The 15,326-nt window shown below is 39.0% G+C and overlaps 1 protein-coding gene across 1 annotated transcript in view; it reads left to right on the top strand.

Annotated features, from left to right (window-relative positions):
* The window catches only part of LOC108675645, a 54,968-nt gene extending 40,317 nt beyond the window's left edge, over nt 1–14,651 (top strand). The window contains exon 4 of the mRNA XM_018163673.2: nt 13,400–14,651. Within this exon, the coding sequence (XP_018019162.2) occupies nt 13,400–14,508 (1,109 nt within the window). The 3' untranslated portion in view covers nt 14,509–14,651. The remainder of the gene's footprint in view (nt 1–13,399) is intronic.
* The last annotated feature ends 675 nt before the right edge of the window (nt 14,652–15,326 follow it).

The raw sequence follows: 15,326 nt of genomic DNA, 5'->3' as shown, positions 1-15,326 counted from the left end.
GTGAAGTGAGGGAAGTGAAGGGAGAGGGGAAGCGAGGGGAATCATGAATATAATTTAAAATAACGTAGGAAAAATTTCTAGGATGCATAGAAGATATTAATAGTTAAGAACGATAGAAATACTTTAAATAGTGAGGCTGAAAGACTGTTAGAAGAATAGTACAAGTTCGTTTAAAAGGAAAAAGGATTCTGAACAGGGAAACCTCAAATGAAAGTTAAGATTATGGAAGGGTTGGAAAGGGACAAGGGAAAAGAGTGAAGGTAATGACGATGGAAGTTAATAAAGATATAATAAGAAAATGGATATGTAGAGAAGTTAGTAGAATAATATGAAATATGCGAGTGATGGAGTGAGGGGTGAGTGGGAGAAGAGAGGGAAGATGGGGGAAGTGGGTAATGGGGAGAGGGAAGGATGCTGGGCGTTAGTCAAGACCAGCCAACCGTTGGACGTTAGTCAAGGCCCTGCCAAGGACTGGAGGTTAGTCAAGGCCCAGCCAAGGCCTGACATTAGTAAAGGCCCAGCCAAACGCACTGTGCAAGTCAAGGCCCAGGCAGGGGCCGGGCGGTTAGTCAAAGCCCAGCCAAGGACTGGGGGTTAGTCAAGGCCCAGCCAAGGGCGGGGCGGTTAGTCAAATCCCTTCCAAGGACCGGGCGTTACTCAAGGACAGCCAAGGACTGGACGTTAGTCACAGCCCAGCCAAACGTCGGACTAGTCTAGGCCCAGCCAAGGACTGGACGTTAGTCAAGGCCAGCCAAGGGCCGGTGGCCGGGATTCAATTGTGAGGGAAAAGACAACAGCTCTTGAGGGGCGAGCAAACAGGGGCGCCTGCGCCTGTTACGGGCGCCTGTTACAGCAGTTGTGTCTGTTACGTGTGTTACAGGCGTCTCTTACGGTTGTTACGTGCGTCTGTTATGTGTGTTACAGGCGTCTCTTACGGGTGTTACGGGCGTCTGTTATGTGTGTTACAGGCGTCTCTTACGGGTGTTACGGGCGTCGACGTCTCTTACTGCTGTTACTGCTGATACGGGCTTCTGTTACGGCTGTTAACAGCATCTGTTACTGCTGTCTGTTACGGACTTCAGTATTGTCTGTCACGCTGGTTTGTAACGTACGCTATTAGCGTCTGTTATGGGTGTATATTACGTCTATTACACGTGTTTGTTACGGCTGCTGAGGGCGTCCGTATCGTCTGTTACGGGCGTCTGCTACGTGTGTTATTAGCTTCTGTTATGGCTGTATATTCCGCCTGTTACGGGCGTCTGTATCGTCTGCTACGTGAGCTTTCACGGCCCGAATGCTACAATTGCTACGGGTGTTGGCTTCGTGTGTTACATACACGTGTTTCCTACAGCTATGTTTGGATAACATTGCTGTCATTTGTAAATACGAGAGTTCACCATTCAATTACAATTGCATTTAAAAATGTATTTTTGAATGTAATTTTGATTGCAGTTCATTTTTTAATTACATTCAGAAAAGTAACTAAATTTTAAAGTGAATATGCTCTATAAATTATGAGATAGGGAAGAGGCTTATCAATAACTCACTGAACTGATGGCGGTCGTGCTAAAATAAGATGGGTTTATTTGACGCCGGTGACTGTGGTTTATGTTAAAAACAAATTTGACTTGATATCAGTTGATAAGCTCGAATTTTGATAATTTCAATCTGATATTACAAAAAAGTTTGCCTCAAATGCTAAAAAGTGAATTAATTTATATTGCATTTAAATAAGGCTTCGAAATTCATTTTTGACCAAGAAAAAATATTGAATATTTATCCAAACTATTTAAAGTTTAGTGTAGAAATTCCCGTCATTCTTTTTAAGGGTCCGGTTAAAATAGAAAAAATACCCGATATATAAATTTATTCGAAAAGATGACGAATAAACCTTCCTTCCTTATATGTATGGAAATGTTCAAAATGTATTGAAATTTATACCAACTATATATTTTGAATATTCCATATATTCGAGAAGTTCATTCTTCATCTTTCCGAATAAATTTAAAAATAAAAAACAAAAATTTTAACCACGCCAAGAAGAACCTTCCTCCCCCAAAAAATCCCCTAAACAGTACTGCCGTGACCTGTTATCACGACCCTATAAGCTAAGACTAATCTTTTAACCTGGTGATTTAACCTTAGCCTTTATCCCCGCGTTAAGTCCATTGAGCAGATGCGGAAATTGCTCGCCTTGCCGCGCGCCGCCCGACTTCAAAAGCGCGCCTTAATTTTAAGCCTTAAATTGCGGCGGGGCCAAGGTGCCCGCGGAGCTCCTGAAGGCATTTAAATCGATTTTTTAAATCCGACTGAAATCGTTATAACATTTATTGAGAATAAATTTTTGAATCAAGGGTTTTAAATTATAAGTGTCATTTTCGGTAATGGTTTAAGATTAAAATTTCATCAATTTTTAATTCAATGGAATTGTCATTTAAGGTTTTTAGCGCATTTTCTCATACATGGAAAAAATGCGCTATTGTGCTCGTCATGTCCGTCCGTCCGTCCGTGACTTCACGTTTTCGTGACGAGAATATGCGCTTTCCGTCACTTATTGCAATGAGTACTGACATATAATTTTTTATTTTGCTCACGAGTAGTTTACGTATAAATTTCCTCTATAAAGAAAATGTATTGTTATATATGCGAAAAATTTCGTCCTTGGTCAGTTTGATGTTGTCATTAAAATATTAACTTTCGACACATTTGTGACGCGAGTTAATATTTTAACACATTTTTGAGGTTTTTTACACAAAAACAGTTCCGCAAAAAAAATATTTAAAAATTCCAATACAGGGACGTCATTTTATATAATTCATCAATATAACATTTCATGATTATTAGGATATTTTTCGGCCAACTACCACAATTATTATTTTCGAAAAATTTACAATATATTGCCACTCAGTTAAACCGTCTTACATTTACGTCTGATGTAAGCCGTTACATTTACGTCTGATGTAAGCCATTACATTTACGTCTGATGTAAGCCATTACATTTACGTCTGATGTAAGCCATTACATTTACGTCTGATGTAAGCCATTACACTTATGTCTGATATAAGCCATTACAATTAATTTTATGTCTTCTAATTGTCAGGATAAAATAACTTTCTATGATTGTGATATGTAAAAAATATTATTCACTAAAAACTTAAAAGCAAAGAAAACTCCACAAAAATTCATAGTATCTCTAAAGAAAACGTTTCGGAGTCCAGCTCCATCGTCAGTTCGAAAATTCTAGAACACAGATAAATCAGTAATTATTGCAGTCAAGATTAAAACAAAAAACCTAAGCTGTAATACCTACTACCTATTGTAACCTACCTTGAAATTGTAAATAAGTAGGTTTTACAGCTTAGGTTTTTTGTTGTAATCTTGGCTGTAATAATAACTGATTTATCTCTGTTCTAGAATTTTCGAACTGACGATGCAGCTGGACTCCGAAACGTTCTCTTTAAAGATACTATGAATTTTGTGGAGTTTTCTTTGCTTTTAAGTTTTTAGTGAATTTGCGATTCAAGGAAACGAGTGACATTATTACTTAAAAAATTATTCGTTGCAGAAAACATTTATTACAAATCCAGAATCCCGTATTTTCGTCTCATGGATTTGATTCAAGTCATAAATTGTCATATTATTCATATTATATTGCAACCTATAAATGTATGTATTTGAAAAACATTTCAACATTACTTTCTTTCCTCTCCCTTTTCCCACTTTTCCACACTCATCCCCTCGTTCCTCTCACCCTACAATCATCCCACTCCATCATCTCCCTCTCCACTCTCCCCGGCCCCCTCACTCTCCCCACTCACTTCCCTCAAGTGTTATCTTTAACGACAGCCGCCATCTTGTTTCTTATGATTTGAGGGAGAGTGTGAGGGAGAGTGTGAGGGAGAGTGTGAGGGAGAGTGTGAGGGAGAGTGTGAGGGAGAGTGTGAGGGAGCTGTCTCTTATACACATCTAGATGTGTATAAGAGACAGGGCTACAACAGCAACAACATCAACAGTAACAACAACAGCAACAACAGCAACATCAGCTACAACAGCAACAACATCAACAGTAACAACAACAGCAACAAAAGCAACATCAGCTACAACAGAAACAACAGCAACAACAGCAACAACAACAGCAAGAGCAACAGCAGCAACAGCAGTAACAACAGTAACAGCAGTAACAACAGTAACAACAGCAACAACAGCAACTACAACAGAAACAACAGCAGGAGCAGCAAAAACAGCACTCAGCTTCAAATTAGCACTTCACCGCACGGCTGTTTATTGAGACCACACCCGCGGGGGAGGGGCGGGAGGGAGTTGTACTGGGAGGGGATGTTGGGGGAGGGGACGGTGGGGGAGAGGGGTGTGATGGAGGAGGGATGTGGGGGAGGAAAAGATGTGGGGAGAGTAAGGAACGAGGGGAAGGAGAGTGGAATGGGGGGAGGAAAAGATGTGGGAGGAAGGGAAAATGGGGAGTTTACGGGAAGAGAGTGGGGAAGGGGGGATAAGGGAGAGGGGAGGTGGAGAAGAAAGTATGGAAAGGTATGTTGAAGAAAGGTGGTTATGAGTGGACTGGGGGAGCAAACGTGAGGAATGAAAAGTGGAAGAGGGGAATTGGAGTGATTAGGCAATGAAAAAATAAGGGGAAGACAGTAGGGGAATGTTTACGAGTAGAACAATTATAAATTTAGTTCATTGTGGAAATAAGTGGGGATCTCTACTGACAAAAAGGGAAAGAAGTGGGAGGGTGAACAAAATGGAAGGCTGGAAGAGAAGCATGAAAATAAGTGAAGTTGATGTAAAGGGAAATGGTAGGTATTGGAATGGAAGGGAAAGAGGGGAATGGTTACAAACCCTGTATATGTGTGCATGAAGGAACTTATATATATATTAAGATGATGAGGGTGCTTCGAGTTTTGCTAAACTCCCCAAAATCCCCGATTTCCTGTACAAGAAACCTACATATATAATTACGATCTAAAATATTCGTTAAAATCCAAGTTCATATCCTGGAACACTAACGATCATGTTTCACTATTATTTTAACATATATCATTCACATTTTTCTTCGTTCAATTCCCTATCTCGAACATTTAAAAATATATATATATAATTTTTCGTCAAAGAAGTTGTCTATTTTAACTTCAAACTGTCGTCCCTGTTCTCGAGATTCAAATTCGACCCGTGGGGAACTGGGGGCCATTTAGATCAAATTAGGGACTTCAAAGCGATGTTGAAACAACTGCGCATCGCCGCCGGCATTGTCTTTCCCCCGGCCTTAAACTGCCCTGAAAACCGCCGCGGACACGGCAGATCAAGGCCGGATTATGCGCGGATTAAGGCAGATTACGGCCGATCAAGGGCGGATTGTAGGCGACATGGAGCGGCTGGCACGTCTAAACAATGTGTCTTTGAAGAGGTTTTTTGTTGTCGAGTTGATGATGGAATTAGAGTAGAATGAGAATATATAATATGAACGATTTTTAGGAGTACTAACTGAGATAAAAAACTGGATTTTATAATTTCAGTCACGATGTAAACTCATTCGAAAGGGATACATAGAAAGAATTATTTGGAACTTAACTTTTAAGTTCAAACTTAATATAAGAATGGAACTTGATAGGGAAATTAAACTTGAAAAAAAGATAAATGAAGAACCTGACTGTAATTTTAAAATTGAGATAAAAATCGCAATTCATTTGTAGGAAAGCGCGTAATATTCAGAAACAATTTTCATAAATAAATCTCCTGTTCTCCTGAAATCATCATTCACCTCTAAAATTAAAAATATATAACTCAGTACTCAGTGCAGTGAGTGACAGAGAGCGCATTTTCTCGTCGACGAAAACTTGAGGTCACGGACAGACAGACGGACTGACGGACTGACAGACAGACGGACATGGCGAGAACAATAGTGCATTTTTTCCATAAATGAGAAAATGCGCTAAAAATGCATTTAAATCAAATTTAGGAAGAATGCATATTATCCTAATATGAGAGGGAAGTGGAAGTTCCCACCCACTCTTCGCAGAATACAAGTGCCACTCACTTCCCTCTCTGGTCTGAAGCAATGTTGTTCAGTTTTGTTCATCAAAAAAGTTGGAAATTGAAAAGTGAAGACTTTTACCTTCACTGCCGCATACGGGAGAGTGTTACTTCACTCGGAAATATAAGTGGGATTTTTTCCAAAACTACTACCTACCTACTCACCTAGTGCATACCATCTTGGCATAATTTGGCACGGAAATTAGCCATCTCAGCAATACGGGGAGAAAATGTGTAACTTCTTGCACAAATTACCAATCAATTTCCTGAGTGTTAACCTCCACTACATTAAAAGAAATATATTCTAACTTTCAACAAAACCTTACCACTTTCAGCCTGCAGTAAAACCCTCTGCTTTTCTATAAAATTGCCGCCGCTTTTCCTTCTTGTTTTCTTCCCATAAAATCAAAAATTGCTCGACGTTTGTGCTGCTAGTCCCGCGACTCAGATTTTGCTCGAGTTTTTCGCCCTTACGGTACGGTAACATAAAGGTGATAATTGCGTGCAGTCATCTCACGGCTTTGGAAATCAAGCGCTTCACTGGAAATTCGCGCTTCATTTTAGCCTTTATTTTCAGGAGAGCCGGAAACCAAGGCCATTTTAGACCTTGTTTCGCCTGAACGCTCAAGATTTGTGCGATTATCGTCTTTATTTCAGCACTTCTTCCGAAACACTTATATTTATGTCATTGCTAGCAAATTGAAGCACATTCTGTAGTACCTTCATCTATGTTATTTACTTTTTTTATTGTTATTTACTTATTGTATTTTAATGCATCTCTTAAATATTTATATAAACATTAAGATTACCATAAGTTTTTCAATTTAAATTTTGTTCTGACAATTTAAATTTTTTTCATATGTGAAATTAATGGAAAATCGAAAAAAATTATGAAATTGAATACTATGGATGCAGTTAAAGAAAGTTTGTTTAATTAAACATTTATTTCAAAGTTTATTATACTATGGTTGCCACGCGTCCATTAGTGTTGCCACTCGTCCTTTAGTGTTGCCACAAGTCCTCTAATGTTGCCACACGACTTCTTGTGTTACCGCACGCCCTCTAGTGTTGCCGCACGCCCTCTAGTGTTGCCACACGTCCTCTAGTGTTGCCACATGTCCTCTAGTGTTGCCGCGCGCCTTCTAGTGTTACCACACGTCCTCTATTGTTGCCACACGTCCTCTAATGTTGCCACACGACTTCTTGTGTTGCCACACGTCCTCTAGTGTTGCCGCACGCCCTCTAGTGTTGCCACACGTGCCTGTAGTGTTGCCACTCGTCAGTCTAGTGTTGCCACACGTGCCTGTAGTGTTGCCACACGTGCCTGTAGTGTTGCCACACGTGCCTGTAGTGTTGCCACACGTCAGTCTAGTGTTGCCACACGTCATGTAGTGTTGCCACACGTCCTCTAGTGTTGCCACACGTGCCTGTAGTGTTGCCACACGTCAGTCTAGTGTTGCCACGCGTCCTCTAGTGTTGCCACACGAACCTCAGCGTCTCCGCTCAGTGTTGCCATACAACACTCTAGCCACATTGTTGCCATACGAGCTCCAGAGTTGCCACTGAGTGTTGCCATCGCGCGTTCCTCCGATCTCGACACCTTCCTTCAAATCAGGTGTGAACATCTCATGCCCAGCCACGCCAATCTCGCCCTTATGCACGGGCGACATAAGGGTTAAAGTCCCGTGCTACTTCTCCAGTCTTGCCATTGGCTGTGATGGCGCCAATCACGAGCACAGAAATTCGGCGCGATTGTTGTCGACAGGCGCAGAAATTGCGATTTTATTTTCAGTGATTTTTTTTTGTACTGTAAAAACCTGGAGATGTTCTGGGGGCTTGAAAATGGTGGAGTTGAAGTGAAGTTGACGTGTAGTTGAAGTGGAGTTGACGTGGAGTTGAAGAGGAGTGAGTTGAAGTGTGGTGGAGTTGACGTGGAGTGAATTTTGGTGTGATGGAGTTAAAGTTGAGTTAACTGTGATGGTGGTGGTGGAGAATATGATTTGAATGTGATGATGTGACAGCATTTCCTTTCATATATCAATTAATATCATCATGAATCAGCCACGTCAATACCTGAAAACCATACCCGCTATATATATACTCCCTCTAGTAATTCTTTCATTGCTATTCATTACCCCACATTCATTGTGCAGCATTCATTCATTATATATAACATCAACATAAAGGAAAAGGTATCCGCGATTTTTAACAAATTAAATTGTTTACAACCTATTCTTTTATTAAGGCATTTAAAAAATATATAAATCTAATCAAGGACCAGGGGCTTGGATCAAGGACTGCAATGCTGCTACACGTTAATGTATCCTGGATACATTCAACAACTGAGGGAGCACGACTGTCAGTAGAATTCCCTGTGCAAATGAAAGAAATCTGCGGAGTTTACTCCCAGTATTTCAGTATCTCAGTTATGAGCAGAATAGAGAGCTGAGACAGTGTCAAGTAAAATCATTATTTATTCATTGAATATGAAGGTAGGTATTGTGAATAATTTATTTGGGGTTTTCCCTTTTTTTAACTTCATCGTAAACTTGCGATTTAAGAGGACTAATAATATGTGTACTTATACATGATCCAAGTAAGACGGATGTGACCAGGTGATATGAGTCGAGGTGTTCCCACACATAGGCAAAAACAATTAGGTCATTTCGTCCAAATTGTTACACTTTCTGCCGGTAAAAATAATACGCTATTTTCCCGTACCAAAGTGGGTCAAGACGACCCACACAGGGGAAGGAATTCTTTCGCTATTTAGACACAATCTCACATATATACATTGATGTTTTTTCCGTCTTCAAAGTCTCAATCACTAATAATGTAAAGGAAATTAAGATGAATGAGAATTGCTGTGCAAAAATGACAATTGCCGTCCATGCGTATTTGTGAAACATTAAATAAATGAAGGAGCTCAGCTCAGCCGTCGAGAAATTCACAACGCCATTTTACAAACAAAATTAATTATTCATCATCATAAAAATTATTAACTAAGGACATTTATATCATATTTAACTTAAAATATTATATTATTTATCCTACGCTTTATCTAAATTAACATTCTTATAAACACTTCTGCCATTGCTATTTTAATATCACCAGTAGAACCTTAACAAACCCAGCCATTTTGCACCCAAAAAAAGAAAAGCATCCAAGCTCGTAACACCAAATCAACTCAACACAAACACACCATCGTCATCGTCATCACTATCTCATGTAGCGTACAGAACCTCTAATTAAAGCAGCCAACTTTAAGTCATCTCACTGACTTTGTATAAAAATAAAGAGGAAGGATTTTTGTGAGCGGCAATCCAATGAATTGCTCTGAAAATTGCAAGGATTTTACAAAACTCGTTAACGAGCTGCCTCCGTTTTATGCGCGGTAGCACAAGCAGTTCTGGTCCCTGTGGCCGGGGCGCACAACGATTATTTTCGCTTGAAATCCAAACTCCAGGAAATCTGAATACGCTTTATGAGATTCCGCGCGTCCAACTCAGCTTTATAACAGATTTTAAAACTGCATATTTTGTAATTTAACCTTTAAAAAGCTTCAAGTATTCGATAAATAGAATTCTTCGAGATGGATCATAACATTGAAGCAAAGTATATGTAAATCATATGGAAATATACTTTTATTTAAATATGTTTGACAGAATCTAAAATTTTTGAAGCAGTCCTGGGCATGAACGCAGGCAAGTGGTGCGATTGGAGCTGGGATGCCAGCCTTAGATTGCAGCCTTGATTTCCCTTTGTTTTTACCGCCCTTTAAAATCAAGCATTTCCCGCCAAAAAAGGCCTGAGGAGCAATTTTTAACGGCATTTCCAGATCCTGCAAATTCTTGTCCACGTCCCTGTGGTTTTTTGCGAAGGAATTAAGTTATTTTAGAACGTTTTTATTGTATTTTGTTGGTAGAAATCAGGACTTTAAGTAGCGCTATCTGGTAGTCGCCAGACAATCTCGAATGAATTCCAATTTAGCGCAGAGCTTTGATGCGTTCACGTCAGCTTTGTGCACATGCAGCCGTGTTCACATGCTGAAGCTATAAATATTCCGTAGTGTTACAAAACGTGAAATTATTAAAATACAAATTAGGATGATTCTAAGAAGAGAAGTATGAATAATGTAACTGAAAGACTAAGAATTAAATTAACAGAAGACGTGAAATAATATTAATATGATGAGGACGAAATATATATCCGCCTAAGAAAAATTGTCAGTAATTTCAAGGGGAAATATTAAAGAACGAAAAAAAGCGATGAAGTGAAGTTAAACATTCAATGTTGATTATTTCATTGTGAATTAAATATCTCACACTAACTTATCACTAAAAACAATTTGGCGTTAAAGTCGAGCTCGTAGAAGAAAGTCTCGATGCCTGAAAGTCTTTTTATAATTAACTGACAATATTAGCCAGACATGCATATTTTATATATACATATTACCTAACTATATTACCTTGCAAAAAGCTGAATATTTGTTTATCCTACATTCTGGATGTTTAAAATTATTGTTCAAGCATCACGGTCGTTAAGTAACGCTGTTGTTCCAAAAACGCTGTTTTCAGGAAAGGATAAGAATATCGCGGCTGAATGTTAACGCAACCTTAATGTATAGCTGCTACAAAGACACTTCGCTGAATCTTCGTTGATCACCGGTGATCTACTTCAACTCAAGTTGTATTTTTTAGTTGTTATATTAATGCTGATGAAAACATGAAAAGACGATGAAATCATTAGAATACCGGGGAAATTCTTTTCCGGATCTTATAACAGGAAAGGTTAAAATGTCAAGAATGTTTATAAGTTACTACATATCAAATGGTATGAATGTAAAAAATCGTAATTTCACGTAATAAATGCTTTTATTATAGGGTAAAATTAAAACAGAAAAATGCAACAGAGTAATTTGGCGTTGTACTATTGATTTTAACTTGTCTATTTCTGTCACATTTCAATTTTTCTTTACAAATATAAAAGAAAAATGAAAGCGCAACGAAACTCCCCACAAAGCCCCATCAGGCGTGCCACGTCCTCACAACTTTCCAGCAATTCCCCCAACTCCCTCAACTTCCCCTCGATCAGCCGCGGCTCGTAAAAACTCCAGCCCCAAATCCCACAAATCCCCAACAAATCCTGCAGTTCTGAGCACAAATCCCCAGCGCTGGAGATTTGCTGGATTTGCGCGAATCCGCCACGATTTGCACCATCTCGATTGTTCTCCTGTTTTCTCTTTGTTTGCGAGTTTTTTCTCTTATGATGGCACTTGAAAAATATTTTTCTTGCCCTGCTTGAGCGTTCGACTTTAATTCAAGTTTTGTATTAAACTTAAATTTCACTTTCACGTTCCACTTCAGTATAGCTTCTTGTGTTCGACATTAATTTCACTCATACATTAAACTTCTGCCATATATTATGGTTTTGTCTAATTTCACTTACACGCCTCACTTCAATTTTGCGTCGGTATTCACATGCATTCTACTAATACTTAACTTTAATTTCATGGTTAATTTCAGCAACAATTTTGTAGAGGCCTTTGATTAAACGTTATTTTATAGTTTGATATTAGGCTTTTCTTAAATAAATGTGTTGTCAATTTAGAATTCATCAGTGTAGGAATTGTAAGAATGTTTCAGATAATATTGGCACTGGAGTCAGAGATTGCGGTTAGGAAAATGTAACAGTAAGAACGTGGTCTTGAAAGCAGCATCGTGTTGTTAGTAGAGCTTGTCCCTCAGACTGAAAGCTAATCGCTGCCCATTTGTCGAGCCATGAAAGTGAACAAGTGCTACAGTTCTCATGCTTGAAGAAAACTTTTAATGTAATGTGATGCCTCGTGCAATAAATAATTTTACTGTAACTGTGGTTCAATGAACACCTACGGAACCAACAATGAACACTGAGCCTACTCGCAACAATTTCATTTCCAGGTTCCGCTCAAACCTCAACTTTACGTTTCAATTCATTTTTGCGATCAAAATAATTACTCCAAGTAATATAATTTCTCAAAGTAATAAAAATATACATCTCCGCTTCAATAGTTGATAAGAGAATTCTTTCATGAATTTGTTTTGTTTTCAACACGTATAATTCGGATATTTTTCCATGCAAAATAGTAACTACAGAAAAATTGTAGTGCCAAGGAGATGCGAAAATTTTTAGGATACACCATTCCTATTTTCTGAATTGATTTCTTGAACATCAAATAGAGTTATTATAGGAGTTTTCCCTCACTTTTGAAAGTGATTTTAGATATACGAAAAATGTATAGTGACCTGCATGTTAAAATTTATAGTAAACTGCGAAAAACACATCAATGGGAATCTAAATGCAATCATATAAGCAAAATAAATATACCAAGCTTTGAATTTTAGGATAAAATAAGGATTAATTTTATCGAGAAAGTAAAAATTTGCGTCAAAGTTTAAAAAAAAACGTGTAAACGCCAAGAAATTGGTCGCTCGCTTGCAGCTAAACTGGTCGTCGTCGCCGACATTTTTATTCTGCACTTTTTGTTGTCGCAAGATTTTTCGGTTTGTTTTTCCACGTTAAGCAGGAGCGCAGGCCGTCAGTTAAGTAGGAGGCTTGTGTGTCCGTTAAGTAGGAGGCTGAGGCGTCATTTCGAAGCTCATTAGTTAGACGCCACAAAACGAGTTGTCTTTTGGACGGACCTTGTTTAGTGGAAGTGGAGGGCGGTGGAAGTGGAGGGGCTTGGAAAGTGAACTTTTGCAGACAGTGAAGTGATGTTGGAATCGGATTGCAGTGGAAGTGAAGTGACATTGAAAGTGAAAATATGCTTGAAGTGAAATTTTAATCGGGGCTTGGTTGATTTACCAGTTTGGAACTAGATTTTCTTGAATTGGATATAGTTTAGTAAAATCTTACGATTGCTCCATTTGAATTTCCTAAAAATGTTAATTCACAGAATATGCGTAATTGTAATTTTTAATAATTTCTGAAGTAATGAGGCATTTATATTTTTATTTAATATTGACTTCGACACCAGAGAACAAAAAAAATTCCTCTGCCCGATTAAATTATAAATAGCGGCTTCAAATTCAGCTGACGTATATTTTACGATCTCATTCCTCCCACACCTCCGTCTTGAGTTCAATCCCCTCCTGCGAAGACAATGGGGAAGCAAAGACTTCCTTGAGTCTGGAAGATTTGGGTGAAGAATCCAGGGGATTTCGACTGGGGTCTGTGATGCCGGTGATGGATTAACAGGGTGGGGATTTTTTGCGGAGTCATTGTGGCTTTGGCTGATGAGTTTTCTGTAATGAATTTGTACCCTGAAATGATTAATATGCAATACTAACGTGTTTGTGTCATGTTTGTGCAGGAGAGAAGCCACACAAGTGCACGGTGTGCGGCAAGGCTTTCTCACAGTCCTCGAACCTGATAACTCACAGCCGCAAGCACACCGGCTTCAAGCCCTTCTCCTGCGACCTTTGTGGACGCGCGTTCCAGCGCAAAGTGGACTTGCGGCGCCACAAGGAGACCCAGCACACTGACCTCAGGGGGGACCTCAGAGGCCAGGTGGATCTTAGGAGTCAAGGGGACCTTAGGGGTCAAGTGGATATTAGGGGTCAAGTGGACCTCAGGAGTCAAGTAGACCTTAGGAATCAAATGGACCTTAGAGTTCAGGGAGATCTCAGGGGTCAAGTGGACTTGAGGGCCCAAGCGGTCGATCTTAGAAACCCGGTGGACCTGAGGAACCAGGCTTTGGAGCTAAGGAACCAAGGGGATATCCGAACAGCGGGTGATTTGGAGAATGTGGGGGATTTAAATGGCCAGGCTCCGGAGTTGAGAAATCAAGAGGAGTCGCAACCTCAGGACTTTAAAAATCACCAGGATACGCAAATCAAAATGAACCACCAGGATATACGGACGGAAAATCCAGAAAGAAATCAAAGGCAGGCGGATAGCATCAGATCCTCGCCAGACAGTGGGGATTTGAAATCTTCTCTTCGTTTTGATAACCGATTAAGCCAAGTCGGATACCGGGATGTCATTTCCGACAACGTCACCAAAAAGTCAACTACAGAAAACGACAACGAAGATGAGAACGTCACGTCTGTTTCACCTTTAAAACTAACAGAAGCCTCTGAAAAGTCCCTGTTCGAACCCCTATCATCTTACGGGCATGCATCTTCTTATGAAACTACCGATTCGTCTGTTCGAAAATCTGGGGACTCTAAAACGTTCCCATTTTCATCGGCAATGCGTGCATCAAATAACGCAAACTTACTGTCAAAAACGGTAAACTTCCCATTTCCAGCCTCAATTTCTTTAATGCCATTCACTTCCGTCTCGCATTTCCCTACGTACAACGGGATTAACGGGTCTGGGTCAACAGGCTCCCCCAACATCGAAAACGCCAAATATAACGGTAATATAACGGAGGAAATAACGGAAAGGAAACAGAGACTGACTGTTACTGAGGACTAAATTTGAGGGTAAGAAACATGTGTGAATTTTATACTGAAAAATATTGCAATTGAAGCAGACGATTTCTGGTAAATTGGCGAACAGTTAAGCCAAATAATTCTCATTAATATTAATGAGTATTAACCTCTGCAAATTTAAACTAATTCATGTGTCCGAAATCAATTATTTCATTTTATTTCATGATTTGGCGAGTCTAGTAAATGAAAAATATTGACGGCAAAGGAAATATCCTTTAGATTTAAACTTATGGGGTATGAATTCAGGGTCTAAAACCCAGGCTATTCAATTTCGAAGCTTCCACTCAAACACTAAAATTTCATAACGCATTTCACTGAATAATAATTTGTCAATGGCCAGGTTTTTAATTTAAAGGCTAAAAATGAATCACTACCTATAGAATTTATTATAATATTCCTATTCGAAAATTGTGGCAATTGTCTGTGGCCGATCATGATTACCTGACCTCTCTGCCTCGAATTTATTGACTTACTCACTAATGATGCATACTTCAAATTATCTAAATTAAAGAGCGCAAATTATCTAATTTTTGATTAAATTTTTAATTTTTATTGGGGTGGGGCCGTTATTTAATTTCAAACTGCCGTGCAAAATTTTTCAATTTCGAACGAGAAGCACTTATTCAATGTCAAATTTGAGACCAAATTGTTTAATGATTTATGTGGTGCAGAAACATATACTTTCAAGTGCAGGGTGAGATTGATTAATAGAAAATTTAATTGAAAAATTATTTGCTGTGAACTACTGTGCACAATTCTATAAATTACACATCGTGCAATTTTTTTAGCATTAGCCATATC

This window comes from Hyalella azteca, unplaced genomic scaffold, assembly GCF_000764305.2.
Source record: "Hyalella azteca isolate HAZT.00-mixed unplaced genomic scaffold, Hazt_2.0.2 contig710, whole genome shotgun sequence".
NCBI lineage: Eukaryota > Metazoa > Arthropoda > Malacostraca > Amphipoda > Hyalellidae > Hyalella > Hyalella azteca.
Note: the sequence above shows the minus strand (reverse complement) of the source record. Positions and strands in the feature narration are given on the sequence as shown.